This window comes from Pogona vitticeps, chromosome 3 (genome assembly GCF_051106095.1).
Source record: "Pogona vitticeps strain Pit_001003342236 chromosome 3, PviZW2.1, whole genome shotgun sequence".
In the NCBI taxonomy this organism is placed as follows: Eukaryota; Metazoa; Chordata; class Lepidosauria; order Squamata; family Agamidae; genus Pogona; species Pogona vitticeps.
The window spans coordinates 261,363,142-261,386,431 of record NC_135785.1 but is presented as its reverse complement, the minus strand read 5'-3'; the positions used below and the strand labels follow the sequence as shown (position 1 = coordinate 261,386,431).

The 23,290-nt window shown below is 46.9% G+C and overlaps 1 protein-coding gene across 1 annotated transcript in view; it reads right to left on the bottom strand.

The window, feature by feature from the left end:
* WNT11 (Wnt family member 11) overlaps positions 1-21,285 on the bottom strand; it is a 65,668-nt gene extending 44,383 nt beyond the window's left edge. The window contains exons 1-2 of the mRNA XM_020809688.3: positions 20,691-21,285; positions 6,263-6,409 (exon numbers count right to left, since the gene is read on the bottom strand). Of these exons, the coding sequence (XP_020665347.3) occupies positions 6,263-6,339 (77 nt within the window). The 5' untranslated portion in view covers positions 6,340-6,409; positions 20,691-21,285. The remainder of the gene's footprint in view (positions 1-6,262; positions 6,410-20,690) is intronic.
* Positions 21,286-23,290: the final 2,005 nt, after the last annotated feature.

Sequence of the window (23,290 nt, the reverse complement as noted above, 5' to 3'; positions counted from 1 at the left end):
CCTGCCTTTTTTGACCTAAGTTCATCTTAGGTCAAAAGAAGAAACAAATTTTAAAAATTCTCCCCCTAGTGGTGGAGTGCGGATTAACTGGCTTTGCATTAGTTCCTATGGGAACTAATGCCTCCAACTGCGAACAGCACCTCGACATACGAACAAAAAACAGCCTGAATGGATTAAATGGTTTTTCAGTGCATTCCTATGGGAAATCTTGCCTCGACTTACAAACATTTCGACGTACGAATGCCTTTCCAATACAGATTAAGTTCGTAAGTCAAGGTACCACTGTATTGCTTTAGCACTTCCCTCGGTTGGTCCCACTGAATAATGTGAAAAGCCTCTGGCTTTTGCCCATAATGCACATGGTTGGAAAAAGATGTTCATATCCATAGGGGTATGTGTGCAATCAGTTGCGAGGGCCCTCTTCGTGGATGCTGAAAAACACTTATTATAGCGAATGTGGAAGACAGGAGGGCCTGGCGTGCTCTGGTCCATGGGGTCACGAAGAGTCGGACATGACTGAACGACTAAACAACAAAATAGCGAATAGCATACATTTTATGGCCTCTGGCTCCCACTAGTGCCCAGTTCTGGTAATGATGTAGTAGAAATACACTGCATTGCCCTTGCCAATGCTATACATAGCATGGTCTCTGGCTCCCTCTGGTGGTCAATTCTGGAAACGTCAACTTTAGAAATCTCTATTTCTAGGATTTTTCTTTAAATTGTTTTAATGTGATCAGACTGGATAAGTGAGTCAGTGGATACTGATCCCGCACATATGCGGTACTACTGTACATCACAGGAAAAAGAAAATTGGCTCGCATCTATCTATTTGTAGTACAGCCAACCCTACCCTCAGGCAAAGGGAGAGCAGATTTGGGATCTCATAATAAGCCAGCCAATTTTCAATTACTTAATTGGCTGTTACAGTATTGTGTTTTTACAGGGATGAGGGGAAAAGGCTTCCAGACTTTTCTACCTCAGGAGCCAAAATGGTTGGTTTCATCACCATTTACATGGATGAAGCTTGTTAAAGGGGGGGAGGTGTCCTTTGCTGCTGTGCCTCAGACAGCTCAATTTCATGGGCAGCCATACCCATTTTTTTCTTTAAAGGCAAAGCGTCCTGCTCACATGCCACCCCATAGTGCTTAAAGCTCTCTCTGGACAGTCTACAATTATGCAAGCTACACATTGCACCCCTGCTCCAGTGAGCTTGGTACTCAATGGACCATCCTCGGAAGGATGGAAACCAAAAGCCTGGGATTCAACCTGAGCTGCAAGCAGAGTTTTAGCTGCAGTACTGCAGTTTAAGTGACAGCGACAGATTTGACTTTCCTGGGCTCCATGATCACTGCAGAGGGTGACAGCAGCCACGAAATTAAAACACGCCTGCTTCTTGGGAGGAAAGCGATGACAAACCTTGACAGCATCCTAAAAAGCAGAGACATCACCTTGCCAACAAAAGTCCGAATAGTCAAAGCTATGGTTTTTCCTGTGGTGATGTATGGAAGTGAGAGCTGGACCATAAAGAAGGCTGACCACTGAAAATTTGATGCTTTTGAATTGTGGTGCTGGAGGAGACTCTTGAGAGTCCTCTGGACCGCAAGGAGAACAAACCTATCCATTTGGAAAGAAATCAAGCCTGAGTGCTGACTGGAAGGACAGATCCTGAAGCTGAGGCTCCAAGACTTTGGCCATCTCATGAGAAGAGAAGACTCCCTAGAAAAGACGCTGATGTTGGGAAAGTGTGAGGGCAAGAGGAGAAGGGGACGGCAGAGGATGAGATGGATGGACAGGGTCATCGAAGCAACCAACATGACTTTGACCCAACTCCGGGAGGCAGTGGAAGACAGGAGCGCCTGGCGTGCTCTGGTCCATGGGGTCACGAAGAGTCGGACACGACTTAATGACTAAACAACAACAACCTTGAGCCTCCTTAAACAATTTTGTTCATGCAACATGGATCGCGGAGTTTTCTTTCCCATCCCTATCCCACTATTTTAACATTTTATCTTGGTCTTCAGGTCTACGGAGCTTCTCCAGCATCACCTGAGTCTGTACGACCTGAGCCCCAGCTTGCTGCCTTCTGCTGAGCACACTGACTTTCCTGTGCTTCCTCCAATCTACTTTTTATGCCCGTCCAAGCTCTTAAAACCACAGGGGGAACCCAGGAGGTCATTGGGCCAATCCCCCCGTCAAAGCTAGACATCCGTCGCTAAAGCATGCCAGAGAGATGGCTGCCTTACCTCAGTTTACACACCGCCAGTGAAGGAGAATGTACCCTCCCCTCTGAGGCCACTTATTCTGCTGTTGAACAGCCTGTCCTGTCAAAAAGTTCTTTACAAACTTTAGGAAATGTCTGAACCAATTATCCCTTGCAGAAGGGCCCTGCCGATGAGATCCCTCTCAAACCTCTCCTTCCAGACGCCCAAACGCTAAGAAGATCCGCTTAACTTCTAAGCACATAATCTCAGTGGCAAAGCTAAAAGTCAAACACAAACTGAAGCGAGGCTCAAACGGATGAGCAAGTCAAGCGGGCTGGACAGAAAACAGCGGGGAAGAGGCTGACTGAAAAGCGCCAGAATTATTTCAACAAGTTTACTTTTAGCTTGGGTTGCCAACTCCCCCCCCAAACTGGCTTCTGCGCATGTGCTTGTAACCATCTGACAGGCAGGAATTTAGCAGAGGGAACTTTTCTCTCCCCCGTCGTCCATTTCCCATCTCTTCTGCTGTATCAGGAAAAAAAAGCACCACCTGTTACATTTTTGAGTGCTGGGATGTCAGAAAAGGCACAGGAGCAGAAGCAAAAGTAAGAAGTTGGCCCAGTGGGATTCATCTGCTTCCCTGCTTGATTGCTGAAGGGGTACTATAGGTAGCAATGACTTCTCCCTTCTGTCTTTAACTCCTTGCTGCATCTATTTGCTTCCATTTAAATGGGCAATCTAAATTTCTGGAATGCGATGAATCCCACAATTCTCTAGCAAGCACAGAGGTTTCTGGGAGTTATTGCCTACAAATTAAAGTCGTCAAGCTCTTGGAAAGTGTAGGGTTTGTCTAGGGGGTGTGCACACACACACCAGCTTTTTCGTTTCTTTTCTGCATCTCGGAGGGTAAAATCTTTTGCGTCAGTTTGGTGTGGTCCCTGATTGGCTAAGCCCAGGCGAGGATCTTCCTTGAAATCCTTGAGAAATGATGCTCTCAAGGGATTGACTGCCGTTGATCACATAGCAGTGTGAGAGAGAGAAAAATTACCTTTTGAGGTCATTCATTCATAAAAGGTAAAGGTAAAGGTTCCCCTTGACATTGAGTCCAGTCGTGTTCGACTCTAGGGCGTGGTGCTCATCCCCGTTTCCAAGCCATAGAGCCAGCGTTTGTCCAAAGATAGTTTCCGTTGTCACATGGCCAGTGTGACTTAGATTCAGAACACTGTTTACCTTCCCACTGAGGTGGTACGTATTTATCCACTCGCATTTACATGCTTTCGAACTGCTAGGTTGGCGAGGAGCTGGGACAAAGTGATGGGAGCTCACTCCGTTGCGTGGATGCGATCTTACGACTGCTGGTCTTCTGACCCTGCAGCACAGAGGCTTCTGCGGTTTAGCCGACAGCGCCACCACGTCCCTCATTCATTCATAGGGTTGCCATAAACTGGAGGTGACCTTAAAGTCTAAAAAGTATCATTTGTCTTCTCTGACTAAGGGCAATTCGTTTTATAGGGGCACATTGATTTTGACGAGCCTCTTCCAGATTTTACAAGGACTCCGTTTCATGTCCTAGAATGCAAACTGGGTCCTAGGGGCTGACACACCCTTGATATGACATATGGTGCCCCATTGGATAATCCCCTTGTGCCTTTTCTGAACCGATAGCTCAAAAAGTCAGAGCCGCTGGGTGGGCTCGGAGGCAGCTGTTGCAAGCTCTGAGACAAACCTGCGAGGTTTTGCAAAAGAGAGAGAAAAGCGTCCCAATAAAGCAGAATGTTTAAACAGGCCGGGCCCGGAGACAGATGACAAAAGCATGTGGCTTTTCTGTTTGAAGGCTGAGTTTGTTCTTGGTACGCCGGATCACCCCAGCAGTCGGAGAAAGAATAGGGCGGCTTTTCTCTCTTTTTGCAAACTTGGCTGTTTCTTCATCCAGAAAAACAGCGGGGGGAGGGGAAGCTTTAAAATCCTCAGTGTTTGACATTTGCACACACACACAGACACAGACACACACACAGACACACACACACACACACACACACACACACACACACACAGTGTATGGCCTGCTGTTCCTTCTAATGCCCCACTCCGCATCCCCTTCGCTCCCTCTGGCTTGTCCCATTCTTTCACACGCTGTCCTCCGAACCTAAAGGCGCAGCCTTGAGGACTAGAAGCATTTATTTAAAAACTTAAAGTGGAAGGAAGAGCGGATGGTTGCAAGAGACACAGGGCTCCTGTCGAGCAGCTCACCACCCCACCCTGAAGCAGTTCACCGGTATGGTGGGCATATACGCCATACATTCAAATCCTGGACTCTTCAGATTTATTTATTTTTGAAGCGTCTGGATAACAGGCTGTCTCTGGAGAGTTTCCTCCCCTCAGAATAAATCACCCTAAACCAGCAGCGCCAATGGACTAACGGTATGTAAGACAACTTGACATATAACTTCACCTTTCTGCTGAGATGCTAGCTTTCCACAAGCAGGGATTTTTCCTACAAGGGAAGATTACAGGATTCTCACCTTTCTCCCAACTTTCTGAATGACAAGGCAGTGTTTTTTTTCCCCTCTCGCATAAGAAACACTCCGAACAACCAGGAGATGCTCCTGTGAACCGTTTCTTTGCCCCTTCTTCTAAAATATGCCGAAGAGCTCAAAAACCATCCACAGGTAAACAGTCCCTCTGAACTGGGTTTCCCTAAGGTTCCTTCCTCACACTCTAAACCCATTTCCCCGCAGGCACTGTCTATGCTGATTTTTTTTATATGTGAGTCAATTCCACCGTGTGTATTATGTGGTGTGAAAACTCAACAGGATTTTGCTCATTATCTTATTTTTTTAAAAAAAAACAAACAAACAAACAAATATTTAAAAACCCCAAAATGCAAAATGCAAAACCCCCAAAAACTGCAAAATGCCCTTAAAATACAACACTGGGGTATGTGATTGTTCTGGCTGACTGTCGTGAACTTGGATAAAGAGCCAGAAATTTGTGAGAACGCCTTGAGCGGTTCCCTTTGCTTGTGTGCTATTTTGCTGTCAGATTCTGTCGGCCAAACCATTTAAAACTACATCAGGAAAAAAAAAATGTAAAGGGGGGGGCCTCTGGCAAAAATCTTTAAAACCGAGGCAGGATGCTATGGAGCAATGTGGCCTTACAGGCATCTCCTCTCCTGCTGGTCGGATTCTTCCTGTGTTGCCCACCTCCTTAAATGAGAGATTTGCATTTCATCACCCGCACCGATTTATCTAGGCATCCACGGGTCCAATAGTCCAATTAGACCACCGTAGAGCCAGCACCTTCAAAGTGCAGGCTCGTTAGAAACTGGGGATTTCATTTCCACTGCAGGTACAGTGGGGTCTCGACTTACGAACGGCTCGACATACGAACGTTTCGACTTACGAACCGCTCTCTTAGGAATATATGGATTCGACTTACGAACTTAGATTTTTTTTAAAAGCTAAGTCATCTTAGGTTAAAAGGAAAAAAGAAAAAATATATCCCCCTCTAGTGGCAGAAGGCAGAATAGCAGCTTCCCATTAGTTTCTATGGACGAAAAGAGCAGATACGGATTAAATGGTTTTCAATGCATTCCTATGGGAAATGCAGATTCGACTTAAGAACTTTTCGACCTGAGAACTGCCTTCCAATACGGATTAAGTTCGTAAGTCGAGACCCTACTGTAAGTGGAGGGGACTTTGAGGAAGAGTCAGAAATTTTGCCCAGAACCAGCTGCGGGTGGATTCTAGGACGCTGTTGTACTTCAGGCACATCACGAGAAGACAAAACTCGCTGGAGAAGACAATAATGCTAGGAAAAATGGACCAAAAAATTTACAGGAAAAGAGGAAGACCCCAATGTGAGATGGATTGACCCAAAGGTCTTGGGTTTGCAGGGCTGTTCATGACAAGACTTTTCGGGGGGGGTCACTTATCCATAGAGTCCCTATAAGTGGGAGGTGACTTGATGAGACAACCCCACCCCCACCCCGAATGACATGTCCTGTTTATCTGAGACAACGTGTAGCATGTGTCAATCACAGAGAAGAAAAAACTTACAGCCACTTGATCCCATTGCAGGTCCCCGTTTGCAAGACGACAGCCAGGAAAAAGCTGATCACCACTTTTCGCTTCATCACGACGCTCGGCCTCTGCTAAGCTGCCCAAAAATCAACCGATGGCAGAAAACCTCCACCAGATGCCAACCTAAAAGCAAGGAAAGGGGGGGGGAGAACAACAGGACCGTTAACACCCCAGCAGTACCCAATTGTACAAAAAAAAACCAACAACACCCCACAATTCTAACCTCCCAAATGGTAAAACGGTGGTTTATGGCAGCGAATAAAGTCCCAGTCCCCCCCCCCCCAGTTCCACTGTTCTCAATAGAATCTTTACAACCCAAAAAGACAGGCCGTATGGCTTGAATTACCGCCGCGCACTCACGTCGGAGGGTATGCTTTTGGTTAACTCGCCATATGGCGAGATTTCATTCTTGATCCTGGCTTTAGTCTTGCCTCCCCCCCCCCCCCATTCCCATGCCTGCTTTTTAAAAATGAATGTATTGGGCTGAGGAAAAGAAGGGAAGGAAATGTACGGACATCCACTCTCCCGTCTCCCCAGAGGTTTTAATCTTGATCCTTCCCTCATTTACAAATATATTAAAACTGGAGTGCAGGGGAAGGAGGCTTGGGAAGAAGGAGACCCACTGGATGGAACGGATGTCAGCTAATGGTAGCAACCCTCTCTCTTTTACAGATGTGCATATGGGGGGATGGATTTGATGCTGCCGGCTGTATTTTGCGAAGGCTGTGGAGAGACCCCCGGTCGCCTCCTGCTTCTTTTTCACTTCGTTAGCTGAGCATCTCTCGCTTCTTCTCACCTATTCCAGCACCTGGTTTGCAAGGAACAATCAAAGCTGGGGGGAGGGGGGGGACAGGGGACATACATTCCAAACAGCATCAAGTTCCAACCAGAGCAGGCAAATGTCAGGGTGGGGGGTGGAATTGAGGAGCCTTGGACTTTGATAGGAAAAAAAATGCTCTAAATTGCTAAAAATGCTGCCATCGCCAGCTGATAGCTGGGACTCCCTGGAAGATCAAGCGTGACGCTGGACTTGATTTTTAGACTTTGGTTTTCTTCCCCCGTTTTCATGCCAGGGGTGTCTCAAGAGCTGTGCTGTAGGACCTGGAAGCTTGCTAGGTTTGTATTATGTCGGCGATCCAGGACAGAGATGGCTGAGCCCAGAGTTTCATTTCTACTCATGGATCACACAACGCTGGTTGGAAATAGATCTGCATGGCTTTAATAGTCGCAAAAAGGCTTTGGTGAGCATCCTTTTAGGTTTCTCCCCCCTGCCTGGAGCCTGGTACCATACTGGTCAAATGGCCGGAGAGATTGCCAGATAGCCACAGCTGTTTCCGCAGCTCATAACTCTGCAGGTAGTTAAGACCCAAGAGGATCTGTTGGAATTTTGCAGCCTCGCATGCGGCCTCTAGTAAGTTTGGCTAGGAGGGAACCTTACTGGGCTGGGGTGACTGTCAATCTATCCACCACTAACCAATCGTTCCTTCCCTGCTTCTGAATTCAAAGAGAGACCCGCCTCTCGGCTCTTCCCCCCTCCTTTTCTCTTGGAAGCAGTGAGTCTGTTGTTGAAAGCAGTTACATTTGTTCAATTTGCTGTAGAACTGTCCAACTGTAAGTATATTTCTGTTCTTTCTCCTAATGCTGTCTCATAGTTATTGAGATTGTAAGTGCCAGTTACTGAGAAAAAGGGATCAAAATGCTTTATAGGGGTTATCCAGTGGTACGTTCTTATCTTACGCCACATCTGTAAGGGAACAGAGGATCCCTGTGGCTCAGTATCGCCACCTGACTGCTGCCACCTGGAAATGCCTCCTAAAGGAACTGGTTCTCCCTCTAAGATGCCTGCAATTGTCAAGGACCACCTAGAACTCTAGCTGTCTTACTGGTCTGATGTACTGAATGTACATCAAAAAGCCATCATATACTCAATTCAATGCATGCTAAAAGCAAGAAATATTTTGTTCACACATGTTGCTGTTGTTGTTTAATGGCTAAGTCATGTCCGACTCTTCGTGAGCCCATGGACCAGAGCACGCCAGGCCCTCCTGTCTTCCACTGCCTCCCGGACTTTGGTACCAAATTCATGTTGGTCGCTTCGATGACCCTGTCCAGCCATCTCGTCCTCTGTCGTCCCCTTCTCTTCTTGCCTTCACACTTTCCCAACATCAGGGTCTTTTCCAGGGAGTCTTCTCTTCTCATGAGATGACCAAAGTATTGGAGCCTCAGCTTCAGGATCTGTCCTTCCAGTGAGCACTCAGGGTTGATTTCCTTCAGAATGGATAGGTTTGTTCTCCTTGCAGTCCAGGGGACTCTCAAGAGCCTCCTCCAGCACCACAATTAAAAAGCATCAGTTCTTCGATAGTCAGCCTTCTTTATGGTCCAGCTCTCACTTACAGACATCGCTACTAGAAAAACCATAGCTTTGACTATGCGGACCTTTGTCGACAAGGTGATGTCTCTGCTTTTGAAGATGCTGTCTAGGTTTGTCGCACATACACACCTCAAACAGCACCCACATCCACCCAAAGAGGCTTATGCAATCTAAACTGGAAAGTTCTAATAATAATATGTAGACGATGTTTAGTCTTTTGCATGCACAATCTTGTATATCACTCTTATGACACCCATGCACGATAGATCGGTAGAATTGTCCCTAAATTGCAAGGGAGGGGGAGCCTTCTAATGAATACATGCTATCTTCACAAGGTCCCCTGAGGCTTCTTTCTTTATACGCTCAGCCTCTTCTCTGCTGTGCTGGATTTTTTTTTTTTTTTTGGAAGGCATGTAAAACAGAAACACCCAGAGCAACCAACACTCTTTAAATGCACACAGCGTTCTTTGTGGAGCTGAACAGAGGTGTGATAGTAGAGACCTTGTCTTTAGCCCCATGGGTTAGGCGGAAGCTCCCTTCACACAGTGGTGTGGATGCGTGTAAAAGAATCCAGCCTATGCCTGGTGACTTCAGCAGGAATTTCCCCAATCCAGGGCTCTGGCTCATGTACTCCGAAAACAATGGATACCCCAGGGCACAAACAACTAGAAAAGATCATAAAATGGAAGATTGTGTTGCTAGAAAGCAAGGCCCAAATCATCCGTACTATGGTATTCCCGATCATCATCTATAGATGTAGAAACTGGACAATGAAGAAAGCTGGCAGGAGAAACAGGAACCAATGGTAGCAAAGGAGAAATTTATCAGTACATGGACTGCCAGAAAGACAAATAATCAGTAGGTTCTAGATCAAATCAAGCTTGTGCTGTCTTTAGAAGTGAAAATGGGTAAATTAAGGCTATTATAGTTTGGGTATACCACGAGAAAGCAAGATGCACTACGAAAGACAATAAGGCTAGGAAAAACTGAAGGGGGATGGAGAAGAGGAAGACTGAATATGAGATAGATTGACTTGATTAAGGAAACCATGGTATCAGACCTGCATGATCTCAACATGGCTATTAAGGACAGGATGTTTTTTTAAGTCTTAATCCATGGAATGGCCATACGTTGCAAGGAACTCCCGGTCACAACAAACAATGCCTGCACATGTACAAAGAGCTTTGCACTAGCATTCAATAAGACAGACATGATCTTTGGTGTGCATTTCCTTAATTGAGGGTAAGCTGCTTCAGAAGACTTATGAGCAGACCTTGGCAAAGTTACTTTTTACGACTTCGACCCCCAGAAACACACGAAGCAGGAGTAAGGTGTGATTTAAAGTGCAAAGCAATACATGTCACCCAGAGGAAGTTAAAACCCAGTGAGGCTGTTCGCGAGCTAGCTGATTCCTTTATCAACGGGTTGGGCAACTGCCCTGCACTCGTCCCCTGCCACCCCGATGACCTTGAGCAAGCAGTGCAGCGGCCCCAGAGCACCCCCAGAAGGAGCACCTGGGAAACAGTTTCTGAGCTAGAAAACCCTAAGAAGGTTGTGGTAGGAAATGCAGAACTGACCTGCCAGTCTATAAACCTAGGTGAAGCTTGTAGGCATCCTTCAGTCTTGGGAGACGATGGTGACGTGCTCTGTATGGGGGACTTGGAACAGCGTCTGGTGTGGCTGAGAAGGCCAATTCGAGAGTGACAGTCCCTTCCACGCTGAAGACAAATACAATCTGTCCCCTGTCCAGCTCCCTGATTTTGCTGGTTTCGGGATGGCCTCTTGGCCTCAGCCTGCTGGACAAGTGTCTCTTCAAATTGGGAGAGGCCGTGATGCACCACCTGCCTCCAGGCTGAACGCTCAGAGGTCAAGATTTCCCTTCTATTGAGGTCCATTCCTAAGGCCTTCAGATCCTGCTGGCAGATCTCTTTGTATCACAGCTGTGGTCTCCCTCTGGGGCAATTTCCCTGCACTAATTCTCCATCCAGGAGATATTTTGGAATCTGACCATCAGCCATTCTCATGACGTGCCCAAGCCAACGTAGACATCACTGTTTCAGTAATGTATACATGCTAAAAATTCCAGCTCATTCTAGGACTACTCTATTTGGAACTTGGTCCTGCCAGGAGATACCAAAAATATGTCAGAGGCAATGCATGTGGAAGGTGTTCAGCTTCCTTTCCTGCCATGCACAAAGGGTCCAGGACTCACCGCAGGACAGGAGTGTGCTCAGGACACAGGCTCCATAGACCTGGGTCTTGCTATATCTGCCTTAAGCTTCTTGTTAAGCCCTACTCTCTTTGTGAGTCTAGAGTCTAGGTCACTGGTTCTTAACCTTTGTTACTCAGATGTTTTTGGACTGCAACTCCCAGAAGCCTTCACCATCAGCTCTGCTGGCTGGGGTTTCTGGGAGTTGCAGTTCAAAAACACCTGAGTAACAAAGGTTAAGAACCACTGGTCTAGGTGAGGCAAATGATACTAAAATCAAAAGGGGGAAGAAGTTTCATGTCAAGGAAATTTGGTTAGGATCAAACAGTAAGCCTCTCAAATTAAGACCAGCCATTGCTCTGCCTGGAACTGATAGTATACTATTTTTTTCCAGAAAGTAACTTCCCCATCTGAAGCGCTGAGAGCCTAGGGAACGCTAGAAGTCTCCGTCCCTCCCATATGGAGGACAGCAGAGAAAGTTACCCTTGGCCATGGTCCGAGGAACCACTTTTCCTCAGTCTGTACACTTTTAAGGTTTCCATCCAGAAGGTCCCACCGGTCTAAGAATTCTGCCTCTAAAACACCATTCCTGGAACAGATCCATCATAAAGAACAGGCTCACACGGGCAAATTTCCTTCCTTCCCCCACCTAAAATAACCCAATTTGTGCAACTAGAGCTAAGTTCAGCCTGTTGCTAGCCATTTACAAAAAAAAAACCCGCTTGCTCGCTACAGCTTGCTCGCTACAGCTGGGATATTTCAATGCCTTTAATCTCCGTTCTAAAGGAGTCCACTTCAAAACTTCACTCCTTAATCTTGAAGCATTTGTGGGGCTGCTCGAAACAAGCTATTTCCGAACCTCTTCTTATCTCTGCAATGGATTTGGGCATCTTAACAGCCCAGACTACCGTTGGGGTTTGGCTTTTTAAATAGTTGTTATATTCCAGAGGACTGGAAGTTTTAAAATAGTTGTTATATTCCAGTATAACAAAAATTACAGCAGATTAAAATGCTGGGGGAAATCAGCTGTAACACAAATATACTGCTTTCCTTCCGTAAAACAAGGTTCCACTTCAGGGTTTTCTAGAGAGAGAAGATTCAGAAGTGTATTACCACTCCCTTCCTCTAGGGGCACCCTGGATCTGTGCAGTTTGCCCAAGGTTACACAGGCTGGCTCTTCTCCCAGGGAGACACAGCAGGGAATCGAACTCCCAACCAGATACCTTAAAAATCATACCCCATCAAGTTACTTCTGACTCATGCTGACCTTTTCCAGGGTTTTCCAGGTAGACAATGCTTAGTAGACCCCCCTTCTACTTGGGGGGGGGGGGATGGGATCCCTGGGGACTGTATGCAGCTTACCCAAGGCTACACAGGATGGCTTTACTAGTGAAATAGGATACAGAAAATAAGTATTGTATTAACACTGGACACAAATGTATCAATGGCTGGTTAGTAGAAACATCCGGGCAGTAAACAGGCTAGTTAATTAAAGATAACTTTAACAGAACAGCTGCTGAAAACACACAGAATAGCTGCTGAGATAAGGATTCGCTTATCTCTGCAGGTTTAGCCCAGTCTGTACAATTTTAAGGTTTTCATCCAGAATTCAGGCAAGCTTTCCCTGTATGTGATTTTTAGATAGATTTTTAGGCAGATCGCTATGGCTTACTGCTTTGATTGGATTTTCAGCACTGCTTGCATTTTTCATTTCTCAGAGGAGCATTTTTTTAAAAAATGTGTACTTTTTTATTTTATACTCTTTGCCTTAATACTGCCTTTTGACGATGTAAGATGCCTCTTTCTACTCATTGCTCTTAGCTTTAAATATTGTCTTTTAATGAGGCTCGCCATCCTTGCATCCTCATGGGCTTTCAACTTTAAATATGGCCTTTCAGTGTTGTAAGCTGCCTGGGGTCCTTTTCAAGGAGAAAGGGGGGGGCAGTAATAAGATAAGATCAATAAATAGAACCAGATCTTGTAAAGTTAGTTTTTTTCAGGCTACAATATCGAGAATCGTTCATGAATGTCTGGAGGATTCTGGAAGTTGCAATCCCCAAAAATAAGGCAGAACGCCTAAGAATACCAATCTATGTTTAGATCTAGAAAAGACAAGAGGGGAACACACACACACACACACACACACACACACACACACACACACACACACACACACACACACACACACACAGAGGTAACACTTTGGGCTGGGTTTCCTTGAAGAGGTGTCACATCCTTATTCAAGGTATTCTCAAGGCATTCAAGAGGAATTTCCTTCAAGAGGAATTTCCAAGGGCGAAGGGTGGAGATGGGGGAATGGAGAATAAATCCTCAAGCTATTCCATGTGTTGTTTACAAAGGGGAAAAGTCAGATCACAGGTCAAGCCAAGAACAAGTGGCTTGTTATCTCCTGATATTAACAGGTCCTTGTTTGTTTTGGGTTGGCTTCCCCCCCCCCACGAGAATCTTTCTGAAGAAGTGTGAATACTTCTACCCTAACAAATCTGTTCGTCTTTCGAGGACCACAAGAGTCTCTGTTCTTTCCCCCGTTCTTCAGTTGCCACTAAAGGACGATTCTGGTTGTTCATCACGTTGGTCCCCCTCTGAACTACGGCGACCCTATGAATGAGCCAGGGACCCCACAAATGAGCCATCTCCAAAATGGCCTGTCTTCATAAAAACCCTCCTCAGCTGTTGCAAACTCAAGTGTGTGGCTTCCTTGAGGGAGTCAGTCCACCTCGTATTGGGTCTTCCTCTTTTCCTGTTGCTTTCCACCTTGCCCAGCGTTATTGTCTTCACCAGAGAATACTGACTTCTCATGATGTGCCCAAAGGAGGACAGCCTCAGTTTCCTCATTTTTTGCCTCCAGAGATTGTTCAGGCTTGATTTGAGCTAGGACCCACTGCTTCGTCTTTCTGACCGTCCGGGGTTATCCACAAAGCTCTCCTCCAGCACTACGTTTTAAATGAATCCATTTTCTTCCTGTCCGGCTTTCCCATGCTTACATGGTGATCAGAAAAGAGGCTGGAAAGGTGCCTGTCTTGGACAACAATTCCCAAAATCCCCCAACGAGGATGCCCAAGTGCCATGTTGGTGGGAAGACTCTGTGGCTCTTAAAAAGTAATATTCCCCGTGTCTGTCAAATGCACAGAGGAAAGGAATGGAGGTGTCTATCAGTGATGATTAGTTATGGGAGTTCAATAGAGCATCCATGGTCAGCAGTAGTATATCACTAAATGCTTTTTTGCTGAGGAGAGGTAATGAAGGGGCACCTTTTCTGATACACTCGTAGACTTCCAGAATCTGCTGGCTCTGGGGCGAAGCTAGAGCTAAAGAAGGTCAGCCTGATTCTTACAGCTAGTTGTTCAAAGCAGAGATCTCTTGTCTCCACTGGTGTCAGTCCGTATCAGGGGGATTATGAGAACAGTAGTCCAAAAAAAAAAAAAGTAACATTTCCAACCTCTTGATTCCTTGACTTAAGGGGCTTCTTTGAGGACAGACAAGAAACAACTTTCTGATCCTGCTTGAGTGATAAGATCATGAGGAGAGACCTTTCTCTCGATCTCGTCACCTTCACAGGTGTGCTTGGTGGAGGAACACAGGAGAGGGGGCTTTTCTGCGGCTGCTCCCAGACGGTGGAACTCCCTCCCACTGGAGGCCAGCTTGGCCCCATCTTTGCTGTCCTTCCACAAGCAAAGAAGACCTTTCTCATCAGGCATGCTTTCCCTCATGGACTGGCGATCTGAGTGTGGTTTTTAAATGGACGGCCGTGCCTTATTGCTTTGACTCTGCTTTCTGTGTGGCTTGTGTTTACCGTCTTTTACTGTGGCGCTTTTGATCCTTTTGAGTATTTGTATAATGTTTTTAGCTTTAAACATTGTTTTTTGTGTGTTTTAAATGACGTAAGACCCCTTGGGTCCTTTTAAAGGAGAAAGGCGGGATAAAGGATATTTTAAATAAATTAAAAAGTAAGTAAAACCTAGATGAACGATGTGTAGCTTTCCAGATGCCACTAGTCTGCAATACCCATTACCCTTGGCCAGCAGAACCGATGGAGAGCAAGAGAGAGGAGCTTAGGTCTATTAACACCTGGAGGGCTGAGATCCGGTCTTAAAGTGCATGAAAATATTGACTCTAAAACCAAAAGATTCACATCCTTAGCCATAAAAATGGAACAACCTTACCCTCCATAGGACACAGCACAATCCAGGAAAAGCTCTATTGTTCAATATTGCCGTACCACAGCAAAAAGCTTCAACACACATCCCATGTACATCTTCCTCTCTCTATGGCGTCGTGGTCTGGCTTTTAAGAAACCGACTGACTCGGGTTGTGTCAAGGTTGCAAATGATGCCTAGGGGGATGATGTTTATTATTTATTTATTTAAAATATTTAAGCCCCCTGCCTTTCTCCTTAGGAGGACCCGAGGCAGCAGATAACGGTATTTGTAAAATAACATCTCGTTCCTATTGTTTAAAATCCTAGAGATGTACCAGCAAAGCCATGAGTGTATTTCTGTTTTATCATGTACAGAAAATTGTAAGCTAGGAAACGGTCACAGAGGACCCAAAGGTATTCCTGCTGAGTTCAAAGGCTCCAAGCATGGATCGTCTGAGAGCCAGAGCCAGAAATTGGCAGAACACGACACTTAAGAGGGAGGTGTGTGGACAGAGCGGAAAAAAAGAGGAATTCTTAGAAATACATGTGAAACGCTTATGCCAAATCTTGGTTATTTCTGTGTCATTTCAGGGGCATATGCACCTAAAATTACCTACCTACCTACCTACCTACCTACCTACCTACCTACCTACCTACCTACCTACCTACCTACCTACCTACCTACCTACCTACCTACCTACCTACCTACCCACCTACCTACCTACCTACCTACCTACCTACCTACCTACCTACCTACCTACCTACCCACCCACCCACCCACTCAACTAACTAACTAACTAACTAACTAACTAACTAACTAACTAACTAACTAACTAACTAACTAACTAACTAACTAACTAACTAACTAACTATTTGTTACCCCACCTTTCTCCTTAAAAAGGACCTGAGGCTGCTTCCATCATTAAAAAACCATATTTAAAGCTAAAAACAGTAAGTATACAAATATTAAAAAAACAAATGCCACCTGCGATAGACAGAAACAGCACTGAAAACATGTTCAAAGCCGTAGAGTGCAGTCATCCGTTGAAAAACCCTACTCAGGCAGCCAGTTATCGAGGGAAAGCTTGCCTGAAGAGAAAGGTCTTTGCTTGCTTGAAGAAGGACAGCCAAGATGGGGCCAGCTGGGTCTCCAGTGGGAGGGAGTTCCACAGTCTGGGAGCAGCCACAGGGAAGATTCTCTCCCCTGTCCCCACCAAATACACCTGTGAGGGTTGAGGGGCCGAGAGAAAGGCTTCTCCTGACCTGAGCAGGCTCATAACGGGAGAGATGGTCCTTGAGATAAATTGGACCCAAGTTATTTAGGGCTTGATAGGTTAAGAACCATCACTTTGAATGCTGCCAGGAAACTATGGGCAGAATGTTTCCTTATATCAAAAGGGCTAAGCTAGGCAGACTCAGTGAGAGATGGCATTTACTGTTGCAGGAAGATGTGAAGACGAAGGGAGAATGAATTTTCGGTAAGGTTTCTGAAAACCTTCTGCCCCACCTAAATTCCTTCTGAGTCACTCCAGAGATGCATGCCCCACTGGTTGAGAGTGACTGGCCTGGATTATCGCAGGATCACATTTTGACGGTGATGAATCCTGCCCATGTCGAGATGAAAAAAGGAGAACTTGTGGCTTCATTCTTTGAAGGCAGCCCGCACTGTTCTCTCAACAGCGTGGGCTGAGTCCAGTTTGACTCGAACATCATCTGGCATGACTAGAAAAGATTCTATGGAGCCACATGCTTTGTGTTGTGTTGTGCTACAGCTGACGGGTCTAGCCCTGGAAGTCCTACACGTAGAGCAGCAACTGGGAGACGCACGTCAGTCGTACGGAATTCCCCAAGAGATGGTTTGCTCCGTAAATCTAAGAAAGCGTCTGCGCAGCTGTCAGCAGCCGGCTGTACGAAAAATCCAAAGAGCGTCGTTAAGATGAAAAAACTGTGGCTCTTTCTCTCCCTGACCACATACTGCTCTTTACAATGTTCAAGCCCAAATGTGTTTGCCGTACAAGTGGAAACGACAAGCACATCAAAGGAGCCTTGCAAAGGTACATCACGGTCAGCCTTCCAAAATCGGGCACCCTCCAGATGTTTTATGATTCTCGATCCTATCACCCTAAGCTGACACGACTTATCATCCTCAGCTAATGTGGAGCTACAAGCCAATACCTCCGAGAAGTGTCCCCCCGAGGCACTTGGCCCAGCTGAAATGGGGGCTGATGGGCCCTGTAGTCTGGAGACTGACCCTCTAGAGAGAAATAGGGAGCGCTTGATATTGCTACATCTGGCTGGCCAATATTGGGCATCTTCCGGGTGTAGTTCCTACCGTGACCATCATCGCTGAGCAGCTAGCTGTTCAGGCAGGGAAAACAGGGCCAGCTGATGGGGGATGATGGGCATGGTAGTCGCCACATCCGGAAGATGCCAGTTTGGAAGGTGTGGCCAATGAAGCACTGCCAGGAATTTTAAAAGTAAACAACAGCCCTCACCCTTCCCCACCCACAAAAGCCAAGGGTATTCAAAGGACCATCCCTTGTGCCACACCTGGATTTCAGCTCTGGCAGCAGAGCCCAGGAAAAGCTTGTTTCATCACGAGCGGGGTTGGCACCCTCTGTGGAAGCTGGCGGGCAACCAGGAGATGAGACTGGAAAAGGCTGTGAAGTCACCTCTCTTGTTGTCTAACCAGTCTCTACGTGATAACTCGGGGGGGGGGGTGTAAGAGAACCCTTCTTTTGCAAACATAGTAGTCCAGCTATTTTCCAGAGCAGAACCGGGCAGGTAGCATCTGACACATTTGGGACCCAGAGGCAGACTCAAAATCCAGTTCCGGTATCAAATCACAAATATGCACGCAGGCAAACAGGGCCGAATCGAGGCCTTTAGAAGCCCTAAACACTGAAAAAATTATGGCTATAATACACGGCAGGCCCCAGAACTTGGAAAGGAAACATATAATGCAGATATTATGTGCATGAAAATCTGGTCATGTATAGCACGCGTTAAAAAAGAACTATGTATCGTATGAAAAATCAGACATACAATCAAATGACCGCCTTCCCAATCTTGCACTTTCATGCTTTGATTAATATACATAGATTTTGTCAGAATCTGTAAACTGAGACGCGCAAACAAGAGCTTACAAGCCCTTTGGGGGCGGTTTTAACAGTGGCTGTTCTCTCTTCGACTTGCACATCCAGCACAGACCTCTTTTTTATCCTTATCCCCACCCAGCCTCGCAAAATTACAGGGAAAAAAAATTAAAACAAAACACCGAGCTACAACAATGAGGATGAATGATCGTTTCAGGCAAAACGTGATTTTTCTCGCTCAGTGAATCTTTACCCTTTTGACTTTTTCCTGGTTCATGTTCAGTTCCTTCAGGCAGGGAGTGGGTTTCTTGGCTCATGAGGGAGGGAGGGAGGGAGGGAGGGAGCAGAGGGTGAGAGGAGGACACATTATTTGTTAAGGAGGGTGCCCCATTTACAACCACCGTAGGTGGCAAATCTGGCACTGAAAAAAAAACCTGTTTTGATGTCCTAAGGACGTGCTTATTTTGCAGCTATTCTGCAAAGGTGACAAACCTCCAGACCGTCTCGTCCAATGGTGCGGACATGGGGGGTCGATGTGTCCGTTTGTGTGTCAAAAAGTCCAGCAAAGTTCGGCCAAGAGAGCTTTGAGTTCATTTCTTTGGAGCAAAGGGGTACTGAGTTAAACTGGCCCTCATCCCCGGTTAAGTGTACACAGGTTTTGCAGCCTTAGCCTATGTTTACTCATGAGTAAGCCCCCTTTTTGTTTTGTTTTGTTTAATAGTGCTTCCTTCTCTGGAAATGACCTTACACTTGGATCTGATGCACAATCAGAATTAAATCACACTAAGCTCTCTCTCTCTCTCTCTCTCTCTCTCTCTCTCTCTCACACACACACACACACACACACACACACACACACACACACACACACACACACACACACACACACACACACACACACACACACACACACACACACACACACACACACACACACACACACACCCCCTAGCGGTTCCCTGGGAGTTATTTTTAGGGACCATTCCCTCCGCACTAACTGGGAAGTATTCTTGAAGGGGGTCTTCCTTCTCGGTAGAAATGCTGTTTTTACAAATCTAGATGCTGTGTACGTGTGCGTGTGTTCGTTTATTTTTACTACACCTCCCAGTTGACCTGCTGCCTGCGGCACTATGGACTTTGTAGTCCGTGAGAGTTGTTGTTTTTTTCCCGGCTTCTAACACACCGCCCCCGTTTTACCTCCCCAGCAATTCGGAACCTCCCGTAAACTCGAAGCAAAGCTTATTCGCTCCGATTTTACTGGGGAGGAGGGCGCGGAGATAACAAGAGGGCTCCGAAGATCGGCGCCACTTATTAAGTTTTCCAGCGTGCGAGGGAGAGGCGCAGGCAGCGCGGCGAAAGATCCGGGAAGCGTCCCCGCGCAATCCGTGCGGGCCAGGGAGGAGAACTGGGCAAGCAGCCTCCCGCCCGTCTCAGCGGGTCGTGTAAAGGCTTAATGGATGGCCCCCTGCAAGTTTCTAGACCTCATGACACCGAGAGGGAGAAGAAACCATTTTTTCCTCATCGGCCTGAAAATCATAGTCACTAACTAAATAAGTTTCCTCCCCGAGGGTTGTAGAGCCAGGGGGGGGGCGGGCGAGATTCTGGTGGACTTAGAAAAATGGGAAATCCTTGATTCTGCCACCCGATTTCTGGAGAGTTCAGAAACAGGAGGGCGCCTTTGCGGCTCTCACCGGGTTCTGATCCGGAATGACACGGGCCCTGGAAAAGAGGGCGATGCTGCCTATATGCCATCTGCAGGCGCGCTCCCGATGGCAGGCGTGCTCTGCTCCTCACCCTCGCCCTGCGCCTAAGGCGGACCTGCCGACGGAAAGGGATCCCCCCCCCCCAAGGTTCAGGGACGGCGTCCCCACTCGCTCCCCATCGGCCACAGAGGGGCATCCGTCACGACCCGCACATCGCCTCTCCTTTTCTGCTCTCACCCGCCGGCCTTGTCTCTCTCCCCCCCCCCCCCGCCATTTCGGCAAAACATTGATCCCCACGGGTGCTTTCGATCTCCTTCTCCCCCCCCCCAATTTCTTGGACCCGTTCAGATGCGGGTTTCTGTAGCAGCCCTCGCAAGCAGGAACGTCTGAAGCCCGATCATTGCGCTCCTCCACCCGTTTCAGCTCGGAAACTTTCCGACTCTTCCGTGCGCAGTTCCTTTGACCCCCCCCCAAACGACGCCAAACCCAAGCGAACCCGTGAAGCAGATCGTGTGAACCGTCTTCCCCCTTGGCCCCATTACCTCCAATTCTAGTTATTATTTTTTTTAAGAAAAGATCATTATTTAAAAGACACGCACACTCGACCTCTCCTCGCAATTCCCCCGGTCGACCGCAAATTGCGCTCGCCTCCACGCGCTTGTCAATTTCATTGAAATTGACCAGATCTCCGGGCTCGCCTTTCCAAGACGCCGAATATCGCTCCTGTTTTCCGTACTTTCCTTTTTTTCACCTCCCAAACTTTCTGGAGGACACCCAAGCGCTCCTCCCCCCCCCAAAAAAAATCACAGTATTTATTCACTGTGGATCAAACACCCAAGCTGTCCGGAGGTTCCCCCCCCCCCTTACCTTTGGACAAGACAATCGCGTCTCTCTTTCCTTCACAAGAGGTGCGGGTTGTTGTTCATATATCTCTATACATATAGTTGAGACTTCTTCAGCCGACTTTCTTCTGCCTCCACTCGCTCTACTCTCCAACAGGCATCAAGGGTTTCGATTCGGGCGAGGCGGATGGACCGCACTTTTCTGCTTCCAAGCAAAGTTTTCCCCCCCAAGCCAGGAAGAAGGTCAGCTGGAGGTAAAAAGCGGCTGAACTGAAAAACACCAGGCGGAGAGGACGGGAAGGGGGGGGCTCCGAAGCGCTGCAGAAAGAGGAGGCGAGGAGACGGGCGGCGAGGATCGGAGGAAAAAGCTTTCTCTTGCGCCAGGCGGGGGAAAGAAAAGGGTCTCGGGTCCTGGATGCTGCAGAGAGGGGAGCCTGTGCATGCCCGGGGGCTCTGCCGCCGCCGCCGCCGGTGGTTCTTCTGCGGAGTCCCGGGCGATCGTTTCCCTCGCTGGAACCAGCCGGCCGCGCAAACTCTTCTTGAATGCCCCCCCCTTTTTTTTCCTGGAGAGGAGACCTGCTTATATAGGCTTCCCCCTCCGGGCTTTGATGTGAACGGTGATGTCAGCCCGCATTAGCATAACAAAAAACGTGCCGGATTTACTGCGTGCCAAGCAGGACAAATATACCCCGTTTGATCTTGTCGGGAGGGAGGGGCCCCCAAAAGAGGAGGAGGAGGAGGAGGAGGAGAAAGAGCAGCAAAGTATGTGTGTGTGTGTGTGTCGGGGTGTGTGTGTGTGGTGGTGGTGGTAAGGATCTCTCTCTCTCTCTCTCTCTCTCTCTCTCTCTCTCTCTCTCTCTCTCTCCTTACCCCCTCCACATATACATATACATATACATATACATATACATATACATACAGTATACATATACATGTATATTGCCACCCTTTCCGCATCTCTGCCGCCCCCATCCACAGCTGGATCTTCCACAAAAAGTACTTTTTTGTCACATAAAACTTAACGCCAGAGGGCCCGGGCTGAGGGGAAGCAACGCGATCCTAGGCGCCTCGACTCAGGAGTAAGTGGCTTTGAGAGAGCCCTGGGTTTACTTCCCAGGAAACGGTGGGGGACGGCGTTGCACCTGTAACGGGGGGGGGGGGGCTTCCCAGGCGTGAGTAGAAGCCGGATTTTTAGGAGGGTGGGTGTGTCACACGTGACCGACTCATTCATGAATTGGATTAATTTCCACTCTACCTTTCTACCCGGAAAATACAAATGTAACAGCCGGCGATACCTTTATAGGCCACTAAAAAAAAGCCATCATAGAATACCCGAGCTTTCGTGGATCAAGGCCACTTCGTCAGGCTTTGTATCCGGGTGAAGTCCAAAAGTGGAGGGCAAGATGGATTTTCGCCCGGCAGGTCTTCCTTAAATGTAAGTGAGGAAAGATCCATGTATCTGTAGACCCCAGAAAGATCTAGCTGTAGATATTATAAAGGTGATCTAGTAGGGATCTTTTTTTTTTTTTTGCTTAATCTTAGCCAATGGCTGTCTCTTTTAACAGGTTCTATCAAAACCAGCATCAAAAAGCAGGCAGACGGTTGGATGTTGAATCATCTGCTTAGCTCAGGAAAAGCAAAACTCGCGCAGAGCGATCCTGCGCACCGTCTCATCAGGAGCAGGCCCTTTTGGGGTTCAGAGGCGCTTTCCTCTTTTAAATTTTTTTTTATTTATGCAGAAAATGATAACATTCGGGAGCTGCTCTGGACGCATTGTTCAGACGCCCTGCTGATTTCAGTGACAAGAGTTTTCCAGAACACTCTTCGTGAGGATCAGCCCCATGAACAAATGGGCTTCCAGAAAGTCCCTGTCTGTCACCCTCCGTCTTCTTCCACCTTTCCTTCCCAATGTAGCTGCCATTCTCAAAGCAGTTGTGAGAACACTGATTTTCCCAATGTGTTCTTAGGATCCACCTTGGTAGTTATGCAAACCATATGGAGGAAATAAACCTTGGTCTTGATTGAGCAGTTAAGAGCCATTAGCTTCACAAAAGCCCTGCTCCCCTCAGGACATGAAGACTGCTAGATCTGTTGTTTAAATAAGATTTTTGACACCTTTTTAAGCCTCACAGTGGAGATGATAGATACCCAGTGTGGTTTGGTGGATAGAGTGATGGACTAGGACTCAAGAGGCCTGGGCTCAAATCCCCACTCACTGGGGAGTGTGAAATTGGTAAAACCACTCATTAAATATCTCACCTTGAAAAACTCTATTAAGTTGCTCTAAGTTTGTTCCACTTTAAGAGCACATAACATAAAGATTATATTTGTAGTGGTAAAATCAGATAAGTCAGATAAGAGAATAAATAACTTCCTGCTGAATAATCATATGATAAGTTAAGGTGATATTTAATTTTTGATTTATACTTGAGAGACTAAATCTGGAGCAAACAGACAAGAAAAGTATAACTGGTCCTTAGTTTGCTAATTAAAATATGCTTTTCTAATTAGAACTGTACCCCACTCCCAAAACTGTGCATGCCACATTTGTCTGTATGTAAGTAATCATGGGGCATAAAATAAAATGGTTATATCCCATACAAGGATTTAGGGTGCACATATTTT